The 25,861-nt window shown below is 38.6% G+C and overlaps 3 protein-coding genes and 2 pseudogenes across 11 annotated transcripts in view; 2 read left to right on the top strand and 3 right to left on the bottom strand.

The window, feature by feature from the left end:
- Window positions 1–25,861, bottom strand: part of LOC149050895 (G protein-coupled receptor GRL101-like) — a 227,358-nt pseudogene that overhangs the window by 147,685 nt on the left and 53,812 nt on the right. The window lies entirely within an intron of this gene.
- Window positions 1–25,861, top strand: part of LOC149050902 (uncharacterized) — a 182,267-nt gene that overhangs the window by 82,349 nt on the left and 74,057 nt on the right. The gene's annotated exons all lie outside the window — the stretch shown is intronic.
- The window catches only part of LOC149050909 (uncharacterized), a 45,438-nt gene that overhangs the window by 1,464 nt on the left and 18,113 nt on the right, over window positions 1–25,861 (bottom strand). The window lies entirely within an intron of this gene.
- Window positions 1,921–2,911, top strand: LOC149050910 (uncharacterized). Its single transcript, XM_089197936.1, has one exon. It carries the CDS (start codon window positions 2,144–2,146, stop codon window positions 2,909–2,911), a length of 768 nt encoding a protein of 255 aa, XP_089054062.1. The 5' UTR covers window positions 1,921–2,143.
- LOC149050911 (uncharacterized) lies at window positions 16,734–17,954 on the bottom strand (annotated as a pseudogene).

Below are 25,861 nucleotides of genomic sequence, written 5' to 3' on the forward strand. Positions count from 1 at the left end.
CCCCAGAGAAAACGCACATCACATCATTAACGACTGAAACGAATGCATGAGAGTGAAACAAACCAAAAAAGGGACAAATTTAGAGACAATAGAATAAGATGCAAAGTTCTCACTCAAGATGGCTACACTAATCGGCTTTTCCTTATGAAAAGTTCAAAAGAGATACGTAAAGTTGCCATACAGTACGATAAAGACATCTCTGATCTCTCACTATTCAGCTTCATTAGTTTTCCAAAATTACCTGGCGACTTCGGCGGGTAAATCGAAAACTAAGATAACAGATCACCGTTCCATGCCGCAATTTTATCAGCTGGGCATTTCTTTCCTTAGCCTCTCCGAAATGTTCACGCAACGCTGTAGTTAATTTCTACAACTTTTGAAACTAAATCCTACTCAAGGTGCTGGCTTTCATTCTCTAGTGTATCGATCGTTTTCAAAATCAGCGGCGTGATTTTTTGGGATTTCAGTAGAACGAAGGTAAGCGCGAGTTGGGCGCGAAGTGCAAGTCATTCCATTAGTCACTTGCGTGGAAAAATTTAAAGCCAAAGTTAATATCCTTTGAAGTCAAAGTGGATCGTTTTAAAAGTGAGCTTCCTGAATTACAGGTCCCTAGCTTCACCAATGGAGTAAATAAATCACCACGCAACTTCTTAATCTTGTTATCATCCAGCCTCCTAGGAAATAGGTGCTTTTTGAGAAACTGGTCCATTATTGATTTCATAAATAATTACGTCTTAAGCAAAATCGACGGCAACCTTAACCTTATTCCGGCAATTAGTTAGCCTCAAGGCTGACAGCAATCGGTGTGAGTATAATTTCACTCACATTCGGTAATTGAGAAAATTATTCGCAAGTGGTTATTGAACACAAATAGAGACGAATACATTCTTTAAGTATCAGACATTAAGTTATGTTTTGATTTTTTTATAATTCGGCCAATTCAATGTTGCTGTTGTAGACTCCAGGTGGTAGCTTCCCTAGCTGGTTGTCTCCTTTATTACATCCATTTTGAAATCACTGGTGGTCCCTGTGATCTGATTGGCTCTAATTGGTGCGATTTATTCACGAATCGCACCATTTTTTGCTCTAAATCGCATCTTTTTTCCAGCCAATGAGGAAGTTACACTTAAAACAAAATAACCAATCAGATTTCAAGGCTTGTTTAAAGTAACCAATCAAATTACAGGAAAATGAAAGACAAAGAGTATCATTTCGCAAATTTTGCAACTTTTGTTTCCATAACTCTTATTTTTCCCCCCCAAAAATGGATGAATTTAATTTTTTCCAGTTTTTGAATGATGACAATGAGATCCTTCAGGCTGAAGACCAACATTCCAGGGACTTTCCCACTTTTCGTGTACATTTTGGTGAACATTTTGACGATTTTCTACCCTCTCAAGCTCAAAATCCGCACAATCCTGAGTCCACCGAGTCAGCAACAAAGGAAGAAAATCAAAAGCCACCACAAGAGTTAGATGTTTCAAGATTTCCTATCATTTCAAGCGATGAAATACAGGAGCTTAAGTCTGTCGCTTCGAATAAAAATACGTCCCGCTCCACAAAACAATGGATGAATGTTTTCAGAAGCTGGTGTCAATGCCGCCATCTTGAATATGTCTCCATCGAAACAATGGCGCCTGAAAAACTTGACAAGGTCTTGAGTAAGTTTTACGCCGAGGTGAAAAAAAAGAACGGAGATAACTACGAGCCAGAATCCCTTAAAATCATGCTGAGCGCCATTGAACGGTATCTAAAGGAGAAGAACTATCCATTGAGCATCGTGCGATCGAGAGAGTTTCACTCCTCACAAGAAATCCTCAATGCGAAGGCGATTTCCCTACGTCAACAAGGAAAGGGAAAGAGACCCAACAAAGCTCAGCCAATCACACCTGAATAAGAGTCAGCCCTGTGGGAAAAAGGTCAGTTGGGTGATTTTAATGGAAAGGTCTTGACCTATGTCAACTTCAAAAATTTGACAGAACAACTGGGATTTCGTGGTCGCCAGGAACACTACGATGCATACGTAGAAGACGTAATTATAAGACAGCGAGAAGATGGAACTGAAGTTGTTGAGTTCAGGGAAGGTCCCACAAAAACGCGGAGCGGTGGTCTCACCATCAGGCGAAGAACAACACCACAGGCAATGTTCAGCACCGATGGCGGAAAAAGCGATCCAGTGCGGCTATTCAAGCTTTGGTTGTCCAAGCGACCCGAAGGAATGAAGAACACAGGGCCACTCTATCTTAGCATCATAAATCGTCCTAAATCAGCAGATGTTTGGTACACCAAAGTTCGAATGGGACAAAACACCATCGGCAATTTAATGAAATCCATGGCCTCCTGTCTCAGGACGAATAAGAAGCTGACGAACCACAACATGAGGAAAACATTGGTATCAAAACTGAAGAAGTCTGGTCAACCGCGCAATGTTATCTGTGAAATAACAGGCCATGCACGTGAATCTTCGTTAGACGACTACGATGAAATAGACGAGAATCACAGGAAAGAACTGTCTCACATTATCAGTGGATATAAAGAAGTGTCAAACGAAAATCAAGCAAACGAAGTCTCCCGCCAAAACACTGCAAATGAAGCCTCAAATCAAGAGATTGCAGTGCAACATAAACGAGCACCTCTGGTTCCTATTTATCACGTCCAACAACAAGGCCAAATGCATCAGGCCATGAGCTCCAATCGTGGTTTTCAGCCGGCTGAATTTTCAGGATTTCCACCACGTTCTCCGTTGCAGTCTCAGTACCGCATGGAAGCCTTCAGTTGTGCTGCTCCCGTTCCATCGCAGAATTACACAGGCTGCACCTTCAATTTCTTCTCTAGAGAAAGCCAGAATTCTCCACCCCAACCACAGAACAAACGAAGAGCTTACATCATTGAGTCAGACGACGAGGACTGAACTTTAACACTTCACTATTTTTCTGAGTTATCGAGCACTTCTCGAATTTCTTGAATGAAAGTTGTCTTTCTTTTGATACGCTTGACTGAGTTTTTGACACATGACGTCAAAGTCTTTCTGTTTTGCATACAAAATGAGATGTAAAAGCGTTTCCGGTTCCGCTTTTTATTTAACGAGGGAATTCCACGTTAAATTGCACGCGAAAACCGATATCGCGAAGCGATGAGTGCGATAACGGTTTTCAAGTGCAATTTAACGCCGAGTTAGAGAAGGTTATAAAAAACTAGGTGAATATTTAAGTGCTCACCGTTTAGGCTACCTTAAATCAATTTTGTAGGAAAATTTATTGCCTGACGAGGGAATTCCGCGTTAAATTACACGCGAAAACCGATATCGCGAAGTGATGAGCGCGATAACAGTTTTCAAGTGCAATTTAACGCCGAATTCACGAGTCAGGAAATGGATTTTCCTTGAATCGCATAATAGAATAAAAATAAAAAAAAAGAAAACAATAATAATATTATTTGTTTTCATCCTGTGCGCGCGCCCCAGAAAGCCATTTCAAATTCGCCTGTCAGAACTGTCATTGCGTTAGCGAATAGCGAGAAAGAAAATAAGTTGCACCTTTTACCTCTTTGGTGGCAAAACTGAAAGAAATGAAGTGTCCAAGCGAAAGCACTGAAAGTGTAACATCGCGATTGACGGTATTTATTTCTTTTTCTGTATATATGGCAATCGACCCTGGCACTTCTTCCGTTGTCGCTTCTTCGTCTTGTTTGGTTGAACTTTCGCTTGCTATTTTCTGGGCCGTGTTCAGAGGATTTTCTTGCTTTTTCGCTGTCGCGATGGTGGATTGTATTCCTCTGACCAGTCTTGATATATACGACAATTGAGATCGGATTTCTGGTAAACTTCAGAAAAGTGATGATAAGTCAATTTTGTGATTCTGAACAACACATAATTTGGAGTTGTTCGTTTGACCATTTTTATTAAAAAGTATATTTATATATTAGAGTTCGGTCAAGGTTATCCAACACTAGATACATTTTAAAAGCTTACCGTTTAGACTACCGTAAATCAATTTAAAAATGTATTAAAGATTAGATGACTACAACATCCTAAGGTACTGGAGGAGTCCAAAATCCAAAGAGACAAATAAAGCTATAATTTAGGTGATCATTTAACTTCTTGTCTGCAGTTTATGCTGTTGTTATGAATGTAGTTTTCTCGTTGTTCTCCCATTGGAGAGGCGAGAGGATTTTCTTTTCTTCCTTGTACGGCTGATCTTTTTCTGTCCAGGAAATGTCTGCCATGCAGAGCTTTTAAATTGCAAACTTCGAAAAGATATTTAAACACTTGGTACAATTAGAGAATTGTGGTCTGACGTACTTAATCTGACATTAAAAATATGTTAAGTAACCACAAGTGGTGCATACCATTGAAACGGGAAGCCCGGCGACTCACAATATTGTGCGATTTGTTTAATGATTGTGATGGGTGGGGCACTTTACAATTTTGGTTTGCTTTTACTTCAAAATCTCCATTTTATGATCATTAAATTCAAATCTTCGAATGAACTCGTGGCAATCGGAAGAAACTGTTCGAAGAAAAGCAGAGGCAATGCAAGTTAATATTTTGATACTCGCATTTTTCATTAATAAGAAACCCAGCAAAGTGCGGTTACTGGCTGATGCTGGTCAAAAATCTTACGAATAATTTTGAAGCTAATTGTCTCAGTGAACACATTTAATGAGATGTAGTTGACTTAATTCGAGTAATTTACACGCTTCTCACAGTCACACTTGCAAGTGCGTAAAGGACACGTAGTTTCCGTGTTGCGCGCATGCAGTCTTTCATCTGCATGCATTTTTAACTAATAGCTAAAAGAGCACGCTAAACGTGTCAATTTTTGATCGCGTTTTACTCGAATATGGAATTACCACAAAAGTAGAAGCCAGATTTAGAAGAGGTGACTACTAACTCTTTTTTAACCAAGCTGTTTTCTTTTTAAGGATAGAATTATTTCACACCGCAATTCAATGCTTTTTGTGAATGCATTAGTGGGAGAGACAAGGTAGCATAAGGTGCAAAGTTCTTACTCGAGATCGCAACCTCAATCGGCTTTTCATTATGAAAATTTCCAGAGGATACATAATTATAGTTGCTATTCAATACGTTATAGACATCTCTGATCTCTCACTATTCAGGTTCATTAGTTTTTCAAAATAACCTAGCAACTTTGGCGGGTAAACGAAAAATGAGAACGCAGATCACAGTTCCGTAGGGAAATTTTAATCAAATAAATAAACTCGAACACCTTTTAATACACCTAAAGTGTTGAAAAATAAAAATAAAAAAATAATAATAAAAGCAAAATTGTTTCCAGATTCTTCGACTCTTCCCACTTGGGAGCGAGGTAACTCTTACTGAGGTTAAAGAACGAGCCTTTTTCTCCTTTTTTTCCGGACTGTTCTGTAATTGGGAAAATTTTAGCTCACCTGCGTTTGTCATTGCTCTATATGATTTATCTCATTGCAAAATGCATAAGTTTTCTCCAAAAAAAAGTCCGCATCTATTATTTGTTTTCTTAGTGCTAAGGTCCAAGAAAAACAAAACAGAAAATTAGGTATATTTTGTTCCACTATTAGTCTTGAAATGGCATGGGTTCGAATCTCGTCCGAGCCTGAATTTTTTGTTTTAGTCAACTTTTCTTCAATTGGTCTGGCGCACTTAATCTGACATTAAAAATATGTTAAGTAACCACAAGTGGTGCATACCAATGAAACGGGAAGCCCGGCGACTCACAATATTGTGAGTATTCGACAATAAAATGTTTTTAAATGTTTTGTTATACGCACTTAAAAAAATCTTTGAAGGACAATGATCAGAATATAACTGAAGCAAACATTAAAGGGCTATAGAGTGTCCTATAAAAGTAAATAGGCATAAGGGCGGAAGAGTTGACATTTATTTGTGTGGCTCAGTTGGCAGTAGTGTTCCGGGAGGCCTGGGTTCAAATCCCGTCCTAGCCTGAAATTTTCTGTCTTCTTTTCTGCTATTGGTAAAATTGCAGCTCACCTGCGACGATCAATGCCTTTTCTTTATTTTACATCGGCAACTCCAGAGAAATTATTATTTTTTACAAATACACAGCTTAAACTTGCGCAAAGAAGAGAATCTTAGTTTTGACAATATACTGTTTGTAAATGATTGAAGAGTAATAAGCAAAATATCATTGTCTGACCTTACCAAGTGTCCTCAAAGTGGAGAGGGAGGTGAGAATGTTTATTTAGAGCATTCATTTTAGGAAAAAAAGTCCGAGTTGATTATTCGGCGGAGGCGAGCGTGGCCTAGTGGTTAGGGCGCTGCACTTGTAAGCCGGAGGTCCCGGGTTCAAGTCCTCCTCCCTGCCACTGGATGGATTTGTCTTCGGTGGCCCCGAATTCAACTCCTGCACGCTTTGGAAATAGCCAACTGGTCTGCCTCCTACCAGTTGGGGTTTTTAACGAATTTCTTTTCATTTACGATATTGGTTTCCTTATTTACAGTGTCCCCAATTAGCACAGCAGTGCTAAAATACACTGACACTTAAATAAAGTTATTATTATTTTTTTTTTCCCAAATGATTGCTTGCGTTAGGGGAAAGGCTCCGTTAAAGGTGAATTTAAATGGTATAAGAAACGATTGAAATCGGATTTTTGGTTAATTGTAAAACTGTGAGTTAATAATGAAGGTTAACTTGATAAAAATATTTTGAGATTGGTATTATGATTTCGGTTTGGGTGATGATATGGTCGCACAAAATAAGATGAACATAGCGTAGTTGGCATCCATCTTACCATTTTCTTTTAAACAGAGGGATTTATTATAATCCCAATAGGATTTCTATTAACATTTGAACAGTTGAGATATAGGATTTGAATCCTGCCACCTCAGTTTTAACAATTTTAATGCTTCAAAGGTGTGATAGGATCTCTATTAGTCCCTTACAAATATGTGTGGTGCAACACGAAAAGGATGTTTTTCCACTAACAACTCTTGCAGCCTGACAAATGGAGTAATCAATCACCCCGTGATTTCTTGATGTTGCTTTTGTGTAAAAATTTTATAGCTATTTTAGTACCTTTTTCTAAGAACATTTCATTGTAACGAGTCAGAAAGATGTGCTCGCATATGCAAACAAAATACGTGCCCGAAAAAGACGGAACTGGTCACCGGCGATGGTTAAGAAATCTTAGAGAAGTAACCGGTGAAAATTGATTCTCGCTGCTGTTCAACTCACATGCTCTAAAACCCATGTAGCTCTCTTTTATTAGCATATTATGTTTGTAAAAGAGTTTGAATACGCTTATGCTCATCTTTCATCTATAAAAGTAGAAATGTTCTAACTCTAACTGGAGCAAGAAATCAAAGGACGAGCTTATCATCTGAGTTAACCACAGTGCACTGTAAATAACGAGGTTTCAAGAGACGATCCGTTAAACATTAAATTATGAATCGAATGTGTTACTTACAGCCAAGTCAGCTGGGAGTTGTTATCGAAGACTCTTGGTGGTAGCTCCTTGATTTGGTTTCGATATAAGTACCTATGAAATGGACATATAATTGAATGTAAGACCTCACCTTCATGGGTAAACATGATTCTGAGGTGCATCATCTCCTTTTGAAAATTTTCTATTTAAATTGAGTTAGTAAAATATGTTGTGAAGTCTCTTAATAAACAAAAATGTAGGAAATTTGGGAGCAAGGCAAAGTTCAGAGGTTCAGAGAATGTGTCTTTTTTTAAGATTCCTTTTCGGCAAGTGCTAAAATTTTAACTCACCTGCAAGTATCATAGCTTTATTTTATTTTCAATGCAGACGATCACATGGACCAGTGGACAATTAAAATTTAAAGCCGAGTTTTGGTAAATAGGTCATGTGATTTGTTCGATTCTGATCTCAATATTACGAACTAATAATATGTTCTCAAAGTGGGAGGGGGAAGTGGGAAGGAGGAGGTTGGAATTTGTTGATTTTGCTATACTTGTTAACTTCAAATTTCTTTTCGACTGGCTTAGTTTTGAACTCTCCTACTTTCGGTACATTGCGTCTCTTTGAACCCTTTTTGAAACTAGTGGGATTAATAAAATTTTAATAGAAACTGAATTCCACTCCCACTAATAACAATGGCGATGGGATGTCTTTTAAAATTTGAAACTGGGCCTTGGCAAATATGCCATTTGGGATATAGGATTTGGATCCTGTCACTATGAGCTGTAAACTGGCCCCTCTGCAACGCATCGACTTGAGGGCAATTAAAATTTAAAACCAAGATTTGGTAATAAGTACGTGAGCTGAGATATTGGATTTGAATCCCAAGTATATATAACATACCAACTGTAAGGGTTTACAAGTGTGACTTGGTCTGAATAAGCTTCTTAAAAATAAGTCGCTTGGGATAAGTAATAAATGTTGTTTACTTACAGTCTAATCAACTTGGTGTTGTAGCTGAAGACTCCAGGTGGTAGCTCTGCTATCTGATTGTCATATAAGTACCTACGCAGACGATATTAAGAAAGACAATGAAGCAAATCAATCATCACATAAAGTTTTAACAGACCTACAGAGTTTGCAAAGTACATCTGTGGGAATAGAAATTAACTCTCAACTTTTTTTCCAGACATCTCTCCTACTGAGGAAGCCCCTTGGAATTTAGGCCAAATCCTTCGATACCTTAGTTACCGGTCATAATTTATCGCCCAAGTGGCGAAGGGGTAGAGTCAGAGGATCTGAGTTGTGTTTCAATAAAATTTAACTGATCCCTTGTGTGATCTGCAAGGACAAAGACTCTAATTTATTTTCAATTTGCAGGTCCAAAAAAACTTTATTCATTGTGAAGAAAAATAAACCTTCGTTTCCGACAATAAATTGTTTTTAAGTGATTTACTGGACGCACTTAAAAAAATATCTCCAGTGTAATGAGCGCAATATTCCTGTTTGACCTAACAAAATGCTTAGATGTGTGTTACGCCTTCAATTTGTTATAGATTCCGCTGAGCATGAGGGGGTGTCAAATAGATGTGGCGCCCATTTCTGGTTTCGTAGTGTTTCCCCTTTTACAACATGGAATCGGAAGTGAGATTACAATTGGAAATTGGTAAATTGCAGCTCACCAGCGAGGATCATGCCTTTCTGTGATTTTACATTGGCAGCCCCAAATAAATAACTCTTTTTAGAAATACATAGCTTAAACTTACGCAAAGAAGAGAACCTTACTTTTGACAACATACTGTTTGTAAGTGATTCAAATGTGATAAAAAAAATATCCTTTTTTGACCTAACAACGTATTCTCAAAGTGGGGAGGGGAGAGGTGGGAATGTTTATTTTGAGCATTCATTGTATGAAGAAAAGCCCGATCTCAAAAAATATGATCTTGTGTAAGGGGAAAAATCCATGAAAGGTGAATTTTAAATTTGAACGATTGAAATCGATTTCTGTTGAATTGCAAAACTTTCATTTGAAGATAAAGGTATGCTTCTCTTTCTAAACATTGCTTTTTGTAAAATATTTTGAGATTAATATTATCATCTTGGACTGGGAGATAATATGGTCGCGGTTAATTAATATCTGGGAGGCACGGGTTCGAATCCCATCCAAGCCTTTATCGTAAGTGACCATACGTGCTCAAAATTAAACGAGTCCTTACATTTCTTTTTTGTTGGGAAAACTTTTTAACAGTTTCCATAATTTTCTTTCCTGTTCTTGAAAATTTTCAACTTCTCGCTGCAAGCTTTTTTGGAGACCCCCAAAATTGCGTGATAACCATCCATAGCATATATACTGTTAGTAACCATATACTTTAAATTTAACCCTATAGCATCCATAATATAATCAGTCTTCTAGTTTTGTTGAAGAGACGTGCGGGAGAAAAAATGCGAGCTCCGCTTTTAGGCTTGCCTAAATCTATGTATTATCTGGGAGGCACGGGTTCGAGTCCCGTCCGAGTCTTTATTTTTTTTAAAGCTTAGTGAAAGAGTTCTAACGGAGAAGATATGTCACAGCCTGGATCGGACCAAAACAAAAAAAGAAGTAGGAGTCTAGAGTACTGTAATCAATGTCAGGACCGGTTAATATCAGGGATCAACAACGAAGGACTGGTGTCAAAACTACAAAATATGGACCGCAGAGATAAAACAACGAAGGGCATGGTCTCATTTAAGACAATGCTACAGGTAGCTAAGACGATTTGGCAATTGGAGAAGGTTAAGCAATAATGCAGCAAGCTTAAGTCCCTAAGAGCAAGTAAACTATACTAACACAAAGACACCCCAAAGTCAGAGCAAAAATGAGGTCAAGATCAGTCTATCCGCCAGCGCAAGGCTGACACCTGTAAATATTGGGCAGGTCTGCACACCCTTGCCCTGTATGCCCAGCTTCACAGAGGTGATGCTCTAAGGAGCGCTGTGCCAGAATCGTACACTTTTCTGGTGCATGTCAAATGAGAGTACCCTCTTTAGCCATACCCTCTAAGGCACCGAACTCTAAGGCACCAAAATCCGAGCACACCATCTTGATGCCAGTTCAGGGGAAGAGTATGAAAATTAATCTCTTTGCAGCTGATATCAAACCAGAAATATATGCTCAGACTGTCTACAGCACTTTATAAAATCCAAAAGGCGCGGCCCTTGGCCGTAAATTGTCCGGCCCCTTGGAACTGGGTCATAAACAAATCAATCAGTTGCAGTTACATACCGCCTCCACATGCAACGCACCACCGGATGAAATTGCTCAATCGTTGATCCCTTTAGGGCAGACGATCAAAAACTATCTCACCCACAGCAAAGCAACTTTATTCACCTAAACTCTAAGCTCAAACTTATGGGTAAATGGCAAGCCACTTCACCTTTCAAGCTCAGACTGTGCAAAGCTGGCACTGGTTAAGATCCCTGCAGATGAAGTCCATTTACGTGGAACATCATATGAAACCAAAACACTCTCAAACTCCCATCCTGAAGCCTCAGAACAGCTGCCAACAGCCGAGATCTCGCACGCCCGAGACATCCCTTTGCCACCGGAACCGATACTTGCACCACACAAGTTTGATTTTTTCGCATCCAAACATACCGTTTCCATCCCGCCCTGCTACGATCACGCTGGAGTGGGTTCTTAAGAGAGGATGTCAGCATCCATCGGAAAAATTTGAAATACTGTGGCAAGTCGCCCAAAATTCGTTTTCACTACTACTTTCATATTTTGTAGCCTAATATGTTCTAATAATTGTGATGTAGTTTCTTTGTTAAAATATATTTTCGTCTTCGAGAAATGATTTTTTTCGTTCGACCGCTCAAATATGTAGCATCAAAACAAAGATAGTATTAACAATGACCAATATGACAGAATCTACTGAGCTTCAAGCTTTTAAAAGACCAAAGGATGGTTATAAAGTTACTGTAAAAATTTTTGTGTGTATTTGTGTTGTTCTATCTTGAGACGAACTCAAAGTCCGGCTAAATTTACTTGATAACGACTAGTAAATATACATGGTGTGCCTACTTGTCGCCACCGTTGACTAGCATAAATCACTACGGTTTGTAAAAAAATCTAACATAATACTCTTACCTTGTTTATTTTATTAGCTGTTTCGATCATTATATTACGCTTGGTATTAGTTTTTGACAGGAGCTCAGGTTTTGCGTTGTGTTTTCCCCTCCCCCATTTATATCAGAAGCTAGTCACGCAATAATTGATACCGATACAAATGAATATTTACTATGTATAAAGAATTTTGTTTATGTTGAATTGAAAATATTAGAATATGTGCTTTTTTGGTCACTAATCTTTGTTTCAGCAGCAGCAAAGCAGTTAAAAGCGGGTTGTTGCTTCAACGCTCTTGAAATTTATAGTATCACAGACAGGCGAGCAAAGCGTGACGCTCTGGGAATAAAAACGTTTAGGGACCTTTTACATGATATCCGAATGAGTTTTGTTCAAGAACGAGTTCATACTGGTTGCCACATGACACCATTGTAAAATTTATTCGAAACGAGTCATTTTTGAGTGAGTTTCTTGGGGTTTTCATTGCGATCGAAACACTCATTCTGGACGACCTTTTGTACCTGTATAATGTAAACGCGGTGAACTCTCATATTTGTATAAATCCTCTTTAGGAGCGAGGGAAGCAAAACTTATTTTGGAATAAGATTTGTGAGGGGAGGGGGGACTAGGGCAAATCACTTTTTACTGGGATACCTGTGGTATGGAAAAATGGAAAAATTGCGCAATAGTACCCAGAGGTCATTGGGCCCTCAACTTCATGACAACTAACTGTGATCCAATGAGGTGTTCACATGCTGATCACGCGTGCTATCTTGATGGTGATTGACATTGTCATGCACGGACATGGCCGGGTCACATGACGAACACGAGATTTTTGCCCATAAAACTATTTTGTCAGTCGTTTTGTATTTCAACGTAATTGGATTACGATCATCTGGAGCATTATGGGGCAAACGCTCAAAATCCTTATAGACGCATACACAAGTCGTAATGTTCGCGGCCAATCCACACAAAAAGATGTTATTGAGCGGTAATTTTGGATCGGACAGAATCGCGAACGCTTGAAAGCCATGAAAGCATTGAATGCCGTGTATGTCTTGTATGCCAAGTATGCCAATGTCTTAGTTGAAAACGTAAACTCGTTGTAAAAAGCAAAATCTGAAATCTGAAACCAAACTGCGTATACTCTATGCAATCTATTGAACAACACTACTACCGTGAGACTGAAGAACAAAATTCAAATGGATGCAAACTGCTAGTGAAGAAAGACGCCATGTTGGATTCACTTGATGCCAGGGAACGCAGCTACGATAACAGTGCGAATGGTATTAATTTCACGATCAGAAAGGTGAATCTTATGTTTGTTTTCATTGTAGTTGTATGGATATTCTTTTTTAATAAATACATGACTGAAAATCCCGTGTTTTTTGTGTATACTGTTATTATGTCAAGTATTGTTTACGCAATTGTCTTGTCACAGGCGACCCAAGATCACGTTTCGAGAAAGAGCCAACGATTAATTCACGAACGCGTCACGCGTTGTGTGACTCAGAGTAAGTTATTCTAGGAACCGTTGAAAATTTTAACACGTTATAAGGAATAGTAAAGGGAACGAAATATGGTCGATTTACAACGATAAATATTTCGAAATATGAAGATTTTTCTCGTAAAATCAATAAAACTTACACATACCCTGTGTATCCGTTGTAGTTTCTGGCGATTGTTGCCGTTTTAAGCTTGCTTTACCATCACTATTATTCACGTCATCTACTTTTATTACATTGGTAAAGTCTGTACAAACATCACACCAACTAACTATGTTGAAGGCTTGAAATTATATTACGATCGATTTTCGTCAAGAAATGGGCTAGGAATTTTCCACAATAGTGCAAATAATCGTGAAGGCTGATCGCGGAAAAGCGATTGCGTGACGCTCGGTAAGCTGTAAGATGGCATGTTATTATATACCAGACGTAAAAACTCTTCAGATTCTCAGTCCACTCTGCAGTCTATATTTTGTATCTGGTCTGCAGTCTGCTGTCTACATTTTGTACTAACAGGTATCCATGGCACCAATACAGTTTATTTTTGGTTACATACACACAAAATACCTGTGTGTGAGGTAATTCGACATTTTCATTCTTTCCCGCGTTAATAATCTTCTTTCCTTTTGTAAGAATGTAGACCACTTACAATGTTTCAAGTAATCCACTCACCCTACAAAAAATAACTCTTGCATGCACAGCATACCTATGTTTTGAAATAGGTGTATGCCCTTGGCCAAACTTAAGCTCACAATTTCAGTATACTATTCCGACACCCGTAGTATCACCACACTTGATTCCAAGGATCCAGTACCATCCAGGTATCCCAGTTACCCTGCTCACAGGGTCTAGTTTTTTTTTCCACTGGGGTGCAAATCACATCTTTTGTTTTTAGATGATGACGGGGCGGGGGAGAGGCAATCGGAAATCGGTGAGGACGCTTGTGTCGTACCTTTTAGGAGTCAAAATCAGCGACCTGCTACCTTTTACGATGTCTCAAACTTTAATGGACTACCAAAGACCTGTACCTAGCTGGTACGTTTTTAGGCTGTTTTTCGCTAATAAAATACCTGAAATAAGCATTACTAGGACGATTTTAATGATCTAACTCAAGCACATCGATAAAGGAGCTTTTATTTTTGGAATTTTCCGTTTGTTTTTGAATTGGTACTTTTTAGAAGTAGACAACTGTTGCCACTCCCAAACGGATAAGACTTAAGTACCTCTTATAATTTTATAGCGGTCGTTTTCGACATTTCAAGCGGCACCCCCACCCTCTTATGAAAAGGAGTCCCCCGGGAGGTGCTGATACGTGCAGCACACTTGAGATTTTGCAAGGACAAATTTTGATGTGATTTTTGTTTATATATGTATACATGTATATTTCATAGTCGCTATAAAGTAAATTTTGCCAGACATTGAGTTCGTCTCAAGATAGATCAACACAAATACACAAGGAAATATTTACAGTAACTTTATGACCATCCTTTTGTCTTATAAAAGCTTGAAGCTCAATAGATTCTGTTATATCGGTCATTGTTACAACTGTCTTTGTTTTCATGCTACTTTTCGACATAGGAGAAGTATGTCGGACAAAAATATTCACCAAAAAATAAACATTTCTTTACCAGCTTCAATAATGATAGGGGATTAAGTTTAGATGATAAAACAAAGTATTATGTGTATTATGTTGACAGAAATACCGTAGGTCTAGTATATTCGTTACATGAGGTCACACAACTTGGGTAATATTCACGTTGAAAATTTGCATATTTGAGCGGTTGAACGAAAAAAATCACTTCTCGAAAACTAAAATGTATTTTTTCACAAAAAAAAAACTACACCACAATTATTAGAACATATTGGGCTACAAAATATGAAATTAAGAGCAAAAGCAAATTTAGGGTTACTTGCCGCTGTTTGTCTCATGCATGCGGACACTAGCTCTTAAAGCATTTCCTGATAGGCATACCGGTTGGAACAGTTTGGGGGGCCTTTTACTTTTAATTTAGACCCGCTAGTCACCCTAGTCCATGACGCTGTCCACAGGCAGCCGTTAGCAAGACATGCCAAAATCAAAGAGCAGTTGGACAAGATGAAATGCGAAGGAAAGATATGCCGAAAGTCCGAGCCAAAAGCTTAATGCAGCGACATGACTATTAAAGAGGCCGAGAACGAATTTAGAATCTGTTTAGACCTATCAAACACCATTAAAAAAGCAATGAGAGGCCCCAAGCATCCAATTCACATTTTTGGCGTTACATTTCACGTGTAGTGTTATATGACTTTTGATGTAAATAAACCGCGAAAGTTTGGACATTGCCTCAACTACCCACGACCCGAATTTTGGCTGCGGCATTTTGTTAAAAATAATTTCCACTGTCAAGCTTTTTTTATGCTCGAAACTTATTTTTTTTCGTTGTACCATGTTTCATTATTTCTCAAGCGAGTTGATATTTTGCTACCGCTAAAGTAGATACGAAGAATGTAGGAGGAAGCGTTTTGGCATAAAATAATCAAACTCATTGTTCGGGCGCAGTGATGTATCTGATCAGGTTTTTTCAGGTCGTTAAACGAGTAGATTATGAAATAAAACCACGTGTTATATCTGTCAGTTAGAAAGTGCGCTATGATTGGTCCATTTAGCGCGACGGAGTTCCCTGTTCGGCCCGCTAAATGCAAAGTTTGTTTTGACCGCTAAAATGTCTTTTCAAGAAGAATTTTGAACAGACTTTTGCCGTTTGTCTTCCTCCAAAAGCTCCAAAAAGGTAGGTCCAGCTCCCAAGCGACTCCGTGTCCTTTTTTCATCGCCTCAACAAACATCGGCTCAATGTCAACCTGTCTTTGGTCTTTTTGTTCAGTCTGCACCGAATAATCCACCCGGCAACTTCCTTGGAAACGCCACAAAACACCAATAACCGGATGCTAATCGTTAGAAAGATCCTTGTGCTGTTTTTGATCGCACTGATAAAATTTATTCATTCGTTTGACGTTGACATTGACATTGAACAAAGTAAGCTGTTAGTTCGCACTTTCTACGCAGAAACACGTTGTGCTTCGCTGATTTCGGGAATTGTAAAAACTATCGACAAAAGAGTTACTTACAACACGTTTATCTCATTTCCTTGCAAAAAAACCCTTTATTTACGTAAACTGTTATTTTCGTGCAATTTTGCATAATTATATTAACGATGGGTATTAAACGAACATTTTGAACTTTTGACGCCTCAAAGTCCAGTTTTAATTGGAAGCCAATAAAATGTCCTCGTGCTTAGGATTTGTTGCGCAATCATCATTGGCCATTCCGCTTGGATTGGAATCTTCTTTCCTTCTATTTGAATCAAGAGATATCATAAATATCTTACTTTTCTCTGTCCCTACTGTAAGTCATGGAATCTCGTTTTCCCCTGCGCTTCGTGCTTGGGCCATAAATCCAAGCCGAAAAAACTCGGTCTTTATTTAACAGTACGGTCCTCGAAATCGCTAAGTAAGAGGTACGTCTGATTGGAAATTAATGCTCACGAATCGCTTTGAAACGCGAGAAAGCCTTGATTCCCCTAAATGAAAACCGATTTTAACGCTATGAACGAGTAGGATTTTGGTTCTCTAAGTATACTAACAGAATGGTTACGACTAAGAGAGGCGCTTACGACGCTTGCAAAAACGATTACCAATATCGCAATCCTGTGTAATAAACGCAAACGGCGATTCGTTCAAGTTTTTCCATTTTCCTGAAGCAGTTAGACAAAAGGAGAGAAGGGAAAGGTGGAGGGGGTCATGTCATCGAATTGCATTGTTCGTGTACACGAAGGACAGCTATGTGTACAGGAATAAACAAAAAAATGACAGAGATCTTAGTATTCCTTTACCTCGTCCGTTTTGACTTTCTTTAAAGGCTGCACTTTAGCTACATATACATGAGCACCCTCTTGTCTGAACTAGTTGTTAACAAAGATTTCACATAAACATCAATGAATAGCGCATATCTCAAATGATAGATAAGCGGTGAGTCCTTGCCGAATCGGTGGAGTGGTACTCAAATGATTAAAAATGTCGTACAATCTAAACGGCAGCGACGCTTTCAAATTGTTCACAGTCTTCAGGAAAGATGATTTAGGAATTTGCATCTCCTGGGTTATTGAATGGTTTGAAAAGGTGGTGTCGTCCTTTTAGAAATTTGGATCCATTGGCAGAACCAATTTTTCGACTGCGGAGGCGATTTCCACAATCGGAGTTTTCAACTATCTGCTCGCTGAAATCCCCAGGTACCTGCAAATATTTTTTAAGTTCTGACACATTCATAGCGTTGAAATTGGTTCTGATTTTGTTTACACTTCGTGCTACATTCTTCGCATCTATTTTGGCGGAAATCAAAAAAATTAATTTTAGGTATGGACAAGCTTCACGACGGTGGAAATTATCTACAACAAAATGCCAAAGTCCGTACGCAGAGTCGTGGCTAGTTGACCCAATGTCCGAACTTTTGCTGTTTGTTTACAACAAAAGTCACGTAACACTGCAAGTGAAATCTAACGCCGAAAGGGTAAATTCCCCGTTTTGATGACATTTTGCCACAACTGAACAGTGCAAATTACATTGTGGTAGCAGATGCGATATCTGGTTTCACCAACTTACTTCAGATCACTAATCAAGCATAACCACAATTTTCCATACTCCTTTAGGCAGGTACTGATGGTTACGTCTACCTTAGCGAGTCTCCAACGGAAACGAGGAATATCAAACAAAACAGCAGGAAGCCCTGGTAGGACTGAAAGGTCTCTGCAACATTGCAGATCGTGTTCTTACATATGGATGTGAAATACAACAGGAGGAGACCGAGAAAGATCATGATTCCTGCTGCGAATGCAACAAGTCTAACTCGAGCTCAACCCAGCCAAGTAGAGGTTTAAAACCCCAAAAGTGATTTTCACGGGATTCCAGCTCAGCCCAGTTCCACCCATGGTAGAAGCAGTTTTAAGTATAGTGAATGCTGAATTTCCTTGCAAGGTTTTGTCCAAACTTGAGTGATGTGGTCAAGGCTCTAAGAGAATTAACCTACAAAGACGTCCCATTCCAGTGGACTGACTCACATGACAAAGCTTTTGTTGAGTCTAAGAAGCTCATTGCTCAGGGCCCTGTTTTGTGTCATTTTTATTTTCAGTTTCCGACAACCCTTCAAGTGGATGTGTCTAGCGGTGGCGTTGGTGGACGGTTCTTGCAAAATGATCAGTCTGTGCTGAGTTTCTTGAAGTGTACTGCTTACATGAAAAAGTTCTTTCTATTATTTTTTTGTACTGCCTAGGTCGGGAATAGTACATAATTATATACGCTCATGCTTGTCAAAAAGCTTACGAATAATTATGAATCGAATTGTCTCAGTACACACATTTAATGAGTTGTAGTTGAATGGTTTGTTATTTACACGTATTTCACACTTTCTCTTTTTTTTTTAAAGGATAAAATTATTTTACACCCTAAAAGCTCAAAACTCGGTCTCCCCAGAGAAAACGCACATCACATCACTAACGACTAAAACGAACGCATAAGTGTAAAACAAACCGAAAAAGGGCAAATTTAGAGACAAGATAGAATGAGATGCAAAATTCTCACTCAAGATGGCTACGCTAAGTGGCTTTTCATTTTTAAAAGTTCGAAAGGATACGTATAGTTGTCATACAGTACGTTAAAGAATCTCTGATCTCTCACTATTCAGCTTCATTAGTTTTCCAAAGTAACCTAGCGACTTTGGCAGGTGAAACAAAACATGAGAACGCAGATCACATTTCCATAGGGCAATTTTATGAACATGGGCTTTTCTTTCTTTGGCGTTTTCACAATGTTCACACAACACTGTAATTAATTTCTACAACTTTTGAAATCAATTCCTACACAAGGTGCTGGCTTACATTTATTGTGTGTATCGATCGTTTTCAAAATCATCAGAATCTGAATTCTGATCTTTACCCTTGGAAATCATCGGGCCCTAATGAGAAAAGTTTTCAGGGCTTACCTTACAACAATTCTTTTCAATACTAAATTTTTTAAGTCTGTCCTCGCTTTAACTTACTAATTTACTCCAGAGTGCAAAACCGATCTGGACTGAAATAAAAAGTTTGCTCCGAAAAAGACAGACGAAGGCAATCTCGAACTTGCTGGGTTTCTGGGCAGTATGAAATGATGGTAGTGACAATTTGATGCTATCGTGAATTCGATATGCCGAGAAAAAAGTACCGACTTAATGGTTACTTGACTAAACCTCGGCTGCAAGACGTCTGAAGACGTTTTTACCCTCAATACGATTTTCACAAATTCCCCCACATGAAACACAGTATTAGCCATGTAGAATGGACGGAATTCTGTGAAATTGACCAAATGAAGAAAATGAACATTTCTCAATTTTTTTTTTTTCAGGTAGTACCTTTCTACTCAGCTGCCTCGAAAGAATAACTTGATAGCAACTTTTTTAATTCTCGAACAACTCGACATATCGATTGTCATAGAAATGGAAGGTATGCTGCCGACATACTTTGAGAGAGTGATCTCTTGTGACTGACATTGTGCAATATGATATTTCCGTTTACCAGCTTCGTTCACCACGCAAAGGAAATAATAAAACAGCTTTTACTTCTATCGAATTCAGTATCTAACCTCGTTTCAGGGCATGACGAAAAAGGCATATTCTGTGTATACTGCACATGCCAGTGCAAAACGCAATTTCACTTAATGAGTCGAGGAACACGGTATGTTTCAAGTGATTAACCCTTGGAAGGAGTCGTTTTTGTTTCATAATTTTAAAAACGAGCCACATTTTACGTAAGCTGCATCCAATTTTTCTGCGCAAGCGCCGTTTAGTCTAAATAGCAGGGAAGAACGCAACATAACCCAAGTCATTCGCGCTTGATGCCTACGTAAAGCGTCCAAAAGCCGCTGTAAGTCATTCGCGCTTTATACGAGCTGTTTCGCTTTTTGTCTTAAAAAACGAGGCATTTCCCATGTACACTGCATTTAAATGTGTTTTAAGTAAAAGAGCGAGGTTTATTTTCCGTTATCCACGCTTGAATGAGCTGTTTTACTTCATGGCTTAAAGAATGGGACATACTTCATGCATACTACATTTGCTGGCGTAAAGCGCTATTTTGCTTAAAGGCTCGAAAAACACGGTGTATATTCAAGTCATTCGCCCTTGAAACGAGCTGTTTCGCTTCAAGGCTCTAAGAACGAGGCATATTTCGTGTATGGTGCACTTGTCTGAGTTAAGGTTTACCACAAGACCAGTAATTCCGATGGACATGGATGGACTCCGTTGGATTCCCATGGATCCCATCGGATTCCATTCGACAAATAGATATCGCTGGATACCATCGGAAAACATTTCTGCCCTCTATGATTTTCATCTGACTTACGGTACTCTTTCGCGTCAATCGTATCTTACTTCCGCTGGAGGGTGTTAAGAATATAATTTTGCCTATTTCATCGGAAAACTACGTTTCCCATTGGTGTGTATTGAAAATGTATGGCAAAAAGTCGATATCTACCTTTCTTTTTTTTAACCGCTTAGGTTAAAAAAAAACAAAACAGAAAATTAGATAAATGTAATGAGATAAGGAACGATCGAGAACCGATCTCTGGTGAAGTTTAGAAACGTGATTTAAAGATAATAGATAAATCATGTACTCCTCAGAAATTTTTAAAGTAATCGCAGTGGTAACTTTGGAGACGCGATTCTTGATGTTACTACCCTGGACTGGGTAAAAATATGAATAAATTGAATTTAGATCTCTACAGTTTAACTCGTGTCGTATTATGAGTGGGATGGAATCAACATTAGCTGCTTGCAAAACATAACAATAAGTGTTGTACAAAACACAATTTTTAAAGTTTGAAATAAAATAGTATCAATAGTATCAAATATGAAGCTACAAATGTTTCACTTACAGGTAAGTCAACTCGGCGTTGTTAATGAAGACTCCAGGTGATAGATTTTCTATTTGGTTGTCAGACAAGTTACTACAAAGATTAGGCATATGAAAAAAAAAAACGTAATTAAGTAGTTAAAGCAGGTTAAAAAATTAAGATAATGCAAATCCTAATAAGAAGAATACAAAGATCATTTAAGTGAGCATTTAATGTTTTTTTTGCTGTTTTTGTCCTTGTTGTCCTTATAGTTGTTGTGTTTCTATCTACAGAGGCGAGGGGATACTATTATGATTTTTTCCGTTCATCATTATCCAGTTCGGCTTGTTCAAACGTTTCTTCAATGCTCTTTTAAATGCAAGTGCCTTTATTTGCCGATTACTTGACTATGTTTCCAATTATATTTGTCTTTATCTTGAACTTGAGTTGTTAAATGATGTAGCATTGCGATCGTTTTGTGTCTTACGTCACCTGCTATGCTAATAGCTTAGAGTTCTAGAAACTGTGTGATATTCATTATTCATGTAGGAACATGTGTTTTAGTAAAATCCTGGAACAGTTAAAGTAAAGCTAATAGGTTTGCAACTTGAATAATTCAGCAAACAAATTATCAGACAACTTCTTGATATCGTTTATCCTTAACGATCTGTGGATGTGTATGAAAATTTGGTCAAAGATTAGACAGGATAACATACGTGATCGAATAGTCACAAGAGGCTAAGGTAACTAATGCGACCCAAATCCCAATAAGAAGCAAAAACGATATTTTAGGTGAGCATTTAGCCCGCAGTACACACGCAAACAAATTAATTTTCTGCGTTCTGAATTTGAGATTTAGAAAACAGACATCAAGAAAAATTTGGTAACGCGCCTGGCGACGAATTTTAAAAAGCACATCAAAACTTTCATCGAAGCATTAATGATTGTGATTGGGGAAGCGCTTCACAATTTTTTTTCCTTCAAAAACTTCGTTCCAAAACTCCAAGTATATTTAGATTTCAAGTCAACTCATGCAATGTGAAGAAACTATTTGAAGGAAAGCGGAAGCAGTGCAAATTAATCATCGAAGTCCCGACACTCTCATTTCTCATTCATAAAATAAGGACATCTCTGATCTCTCACTATTCAGCTTCATTAGTTTTCCAAAATAACCTGGCGACTTCGGCGGGTAAAACGAAAACTAAGATAACAGATGACAGTTCCATGGGGCAATTTTATCAATTAGGCTTTTCTTTCCTTAGCGTCTTCACAATGTTCACGCAACGCTGTAGTTAATTTCTACAACTTTTGAAACTAAATCCTACTCAAGGTGTTGGCTTACGTTCTCCAGTGTATCGATCGTTTTCAAAATCAGCGGCGTGATTTTTTGGGATTTCAGTAGAACGGAGGCAAGCGCGAGTTGGGCGCGAAGTGTAAGTCATTCCTTTAGTCACTTGCGTGGAAAAATCTAAAGCAAAAGTTAATATCCTTTCAAGTTAAAGTGGATCGTTTTAAAAATGAGCTTCCTGACTTACAGAAACTGTAGCTTCACCAATGGAGTAAACAAATCACCATGCAACTTCTTAATATTGTTCTCATCCAGCCTCCTAGAAAATAAGTGTTTTTTGAGAAACTGGTCCATTATTGATTTAATAAATAATAACATCTTAAACAAAAAATGAGGCAACCTTAATCTTATTCCGGCAATTAATTAGCCTCAAGACTGACAGCCATCGGTGTGAGTATAATTTTACTCACATTCGGTAATTGACAAAATTATGTGCAAGTGGTGTTTGAACACAAATAGAGACGAATACATTCTTTAAGTATTAGACATAAACTTATGTTTTGATTTTTTATAATTCGGCCGACTCAATATTGCTATTGTAGACTCCAGGTGATAGATTCCCAGCCTGGCTGTCTCTCAAATCCCATATGATAAAAATGTAGCAAAATAATATCGAAGTTCAGCGTAATACGTCTTTTAATGTGTTCGACAGGCAACTAAAACGCTTATTTGACTACGAGTTAGGGAAGATTTAAAAAACTAGGGGAATATTAAAATGCTCACCGTTTAGGCTACCTTAAAATCAATTTTGTGGGAAAATTCATTGCCTGACGAGTGAATTCCGCGTTAAATTGCACGCGAAAACCGATAGCTTGCAATGTAGCTGAGGGTGAAAACCTTTAAAACTCGCACTGTCCAGTTTTTTTCCTCTTTGAGGATTTTCGCCTCTGCTCACATTCTAATAACGTAAATTACGGAACCAGGCATGTTTACAAACCTTGGTTTGGTTTCGGCCTGTTGCTACTTGCCGACTCGCTCGTTCCGAAATTTCATTTTCAATTATCGAAAAAAGCTAGAGAGAAGTCCCGGAAAAGGTCAGACATAGTACAATTTGGCAGATGGCGTGACAGCTTTAGCTCAGCACTATGCTCTATACTCTCACAGAGCACGCTCTTTCAACCAATGACAGCGCGCATTATATCCAAACTTTATTATAAATTTCCCAAAGGCACGCGCCTTAAGTCACACGTGTGCACTGTTGAAATATAATGCCCGCAACCTACGTCATCGGTACGAGCGCGCGCAATTTACGATACCTTTTATAAAAGAAAGAAAAAACTTTTTCCTTCGAGCATTGCTGAATTATCTAAGCACTTGGGAATTTTTTCAGAACACTCGAGATGTGCGAGAAGGATTCGCCCTTGGCTCGTGCTTTTCCGCACCTCTCGAGTGTTCTTAAAAATTCCCAAGTGCTTGTATAACTCAACACTGCTCGAGGAAACAGTTTTTTTTTTTATTTCTTTTGTAATAGGCATGAGACATACCTGATTAAATAGCTACAGCAGGCTGAGATTCTGGATGCAATCCAAATCTCAATGTGAAGAATAAAGCGACATTTAGGTGAGCATTTAGCCTGCAGAACCGGCGTGACTTTTTTGGGATTTCAGGCGAACGGAAGCAGGCGCAAGTTGGGCGCGAAGTGCGAGTCTGTCGAAGGCCTAAATGTAAAAACTGTCCTAAATGTAATGACATTTGGTCCTAAATGTAATAAAATTTGATCCTAAATGTAATAAAGTCCCAAATGTAATAACATTTAGTCCTAAATGTAATAACATTTAGTCCTAAAAGTAATAACATTTAGTCCTAAATGTAATAACATTTAGTCCTAATTGTAATAAGCCTCCATTGCAATCGTTTAACTGCCCTAGTGCATTATTGTTATAGCAGACATCCACATTGAGATGTTAAAAGGGCAGCTGTTGCATCAAACAATCCTCTGACCAGTATTCATGTCACATTGCGGGCTCGCTGATAGCAATCAGCATCTTTTTATTTGTTAGACTTAAGTCAAGAAGCATTGGCTCCAAACCGTTATACTGATGAACAATTGACATCAAATGACAGCTAGCAAAACAATGAGTACGCTGACCAATACCTTCCCATATATCACCAGCTCAGACTCTTGAGTGCAATTGATTTTGGAAAAATGTGATAAAGTAATACTTGAGCGATCAATGACGGAGTTAACAAGTCATAAACCAAATTACAAACTTGGACAAGGGAGTCCTCTAGCTTGTAGGTCCGGAAATTTGCAGCTCAGATTTACATTTTTGTGTTTCCTTGCCTGAAATTATTTAAAAAATGTGCATAAAAATAAACCTTCGTTTTCGAAAATAAATTGTTTTTAAAGGATGTAATGGACGCTCTTCAAAAAATGTCTCCAGTAAAATGAGCACAATGTTCCCGTTTGACCTAACGAAATATTTCTATATTTATCCTTGAACACAGGTTTTTCCTTGAACACAAGTTGTTCCTTGAACCTCAGAATTTTCATCGTGCCCCGCTCTCAGCTCATTTTTTGGAACAGATTATGTGTTACGTCTTCAATTTGTTATAGATTGCCTCAGCATGGGGGATATTGAATAGACGTGGCGTCCATTACTATTTTCGTAGTGTTTCCCCCTTTAGAACATGGTGTCAGAAGTGAGATTCCAGCCAAATTACACGCTTCCTGAAGTTCAGAAATCAAGATAGAACCGATGATGGCGTCCTTTCCAAGACAGGGGATTGATGTCATATTGCCGTGTGAGGACCAGTTAATATTAGGGATCAACAACGGGAGATTGATGTCGAAACCAGTACATAAAGGCCGCAGAGATGAAACAAAGAAGGGCATGGTCTCATTTAAGACAATGCTACAGGTAGCTAAGAACTTTTAGCAATTTGAGAAGGCTAAAGTCATAATGCAGCAAGCTTAAGTCCCCAAGAACAAGTAAATTACACAAGTACAAAGACACCCAAAGTCAGACCAAAAATGAGGTCAAGATCAGTTTAACCGCCAGCGCAAGACTGACACCCGTAAATATTGGGCTGGTCTGCACACCCTTGCTCTGTATGCCCGGCTTCAAGGAGGCGATGCTCTAAGAATCGCTGTGCAAGAATCGAACACTTTTCCAGCAGATGTCAAATGGGAGCAATCTCTTTAGCCAGATCCTCTGAGGCACCAAACCCCATGCAGGCACACAATCTTGATGCCAGTTCAGGTGAAGTGTATGAAACTGATCTCCTTATAGTGGATATCAAACCAGAAATATATGCCCAAAATGTCTTCAGCACTTCACAAAATCCACATGTGGCGTGGCCCTCGGGCGTAAATTGTTCAGTCCCTTGGAAATAGATGTGACCAAGGACTTAAACAAATCAATCATGGTTCTGTTAGATACTGCCTCCACATGCAACAAACCACCAAAAAAAATTCCTCAATCATTGATCCCTCTTGGGCACACGATGAAAAACTATCTCACCCACAGCAAAGCAACCTTATTAACTTATGACAACTCTGATCTCAAACCTATGGGTAAAAGGCGAGCCACTTCTTATTTCTGGCTCAAACTGTGCAAAGCTGGGACTGGTTAAGACCCCTGCAGATAAAGTCAATTGACGTGTAACATCACATGGTACCGGAAC

This window comes from Pocillopora damicornis, chromosome 2, assembly GCF_964200805.1.
Source record: "Pocillopora damicornis chromosome 2, jaPocDami1.2, whole genome shotgun sequence".
In the NCBI taxonomy this organism is placed as follows: domain Eukaryota; kingdom Metazoa; phylum Cnidaria; class Anthozoa; order Scleractinia; family Pocilloporidae; genus Pocillopora; species Pocillopora damicornis.

Coding starts and splice junctions, on each gene's coding strand:
- LOC149050910 (XM_089197936.1), top strand. CDS start 2,144: ATGTTCAGCACCGATGGCGGAAAAAGCGATCCAGTGCGGCTATTCAAG.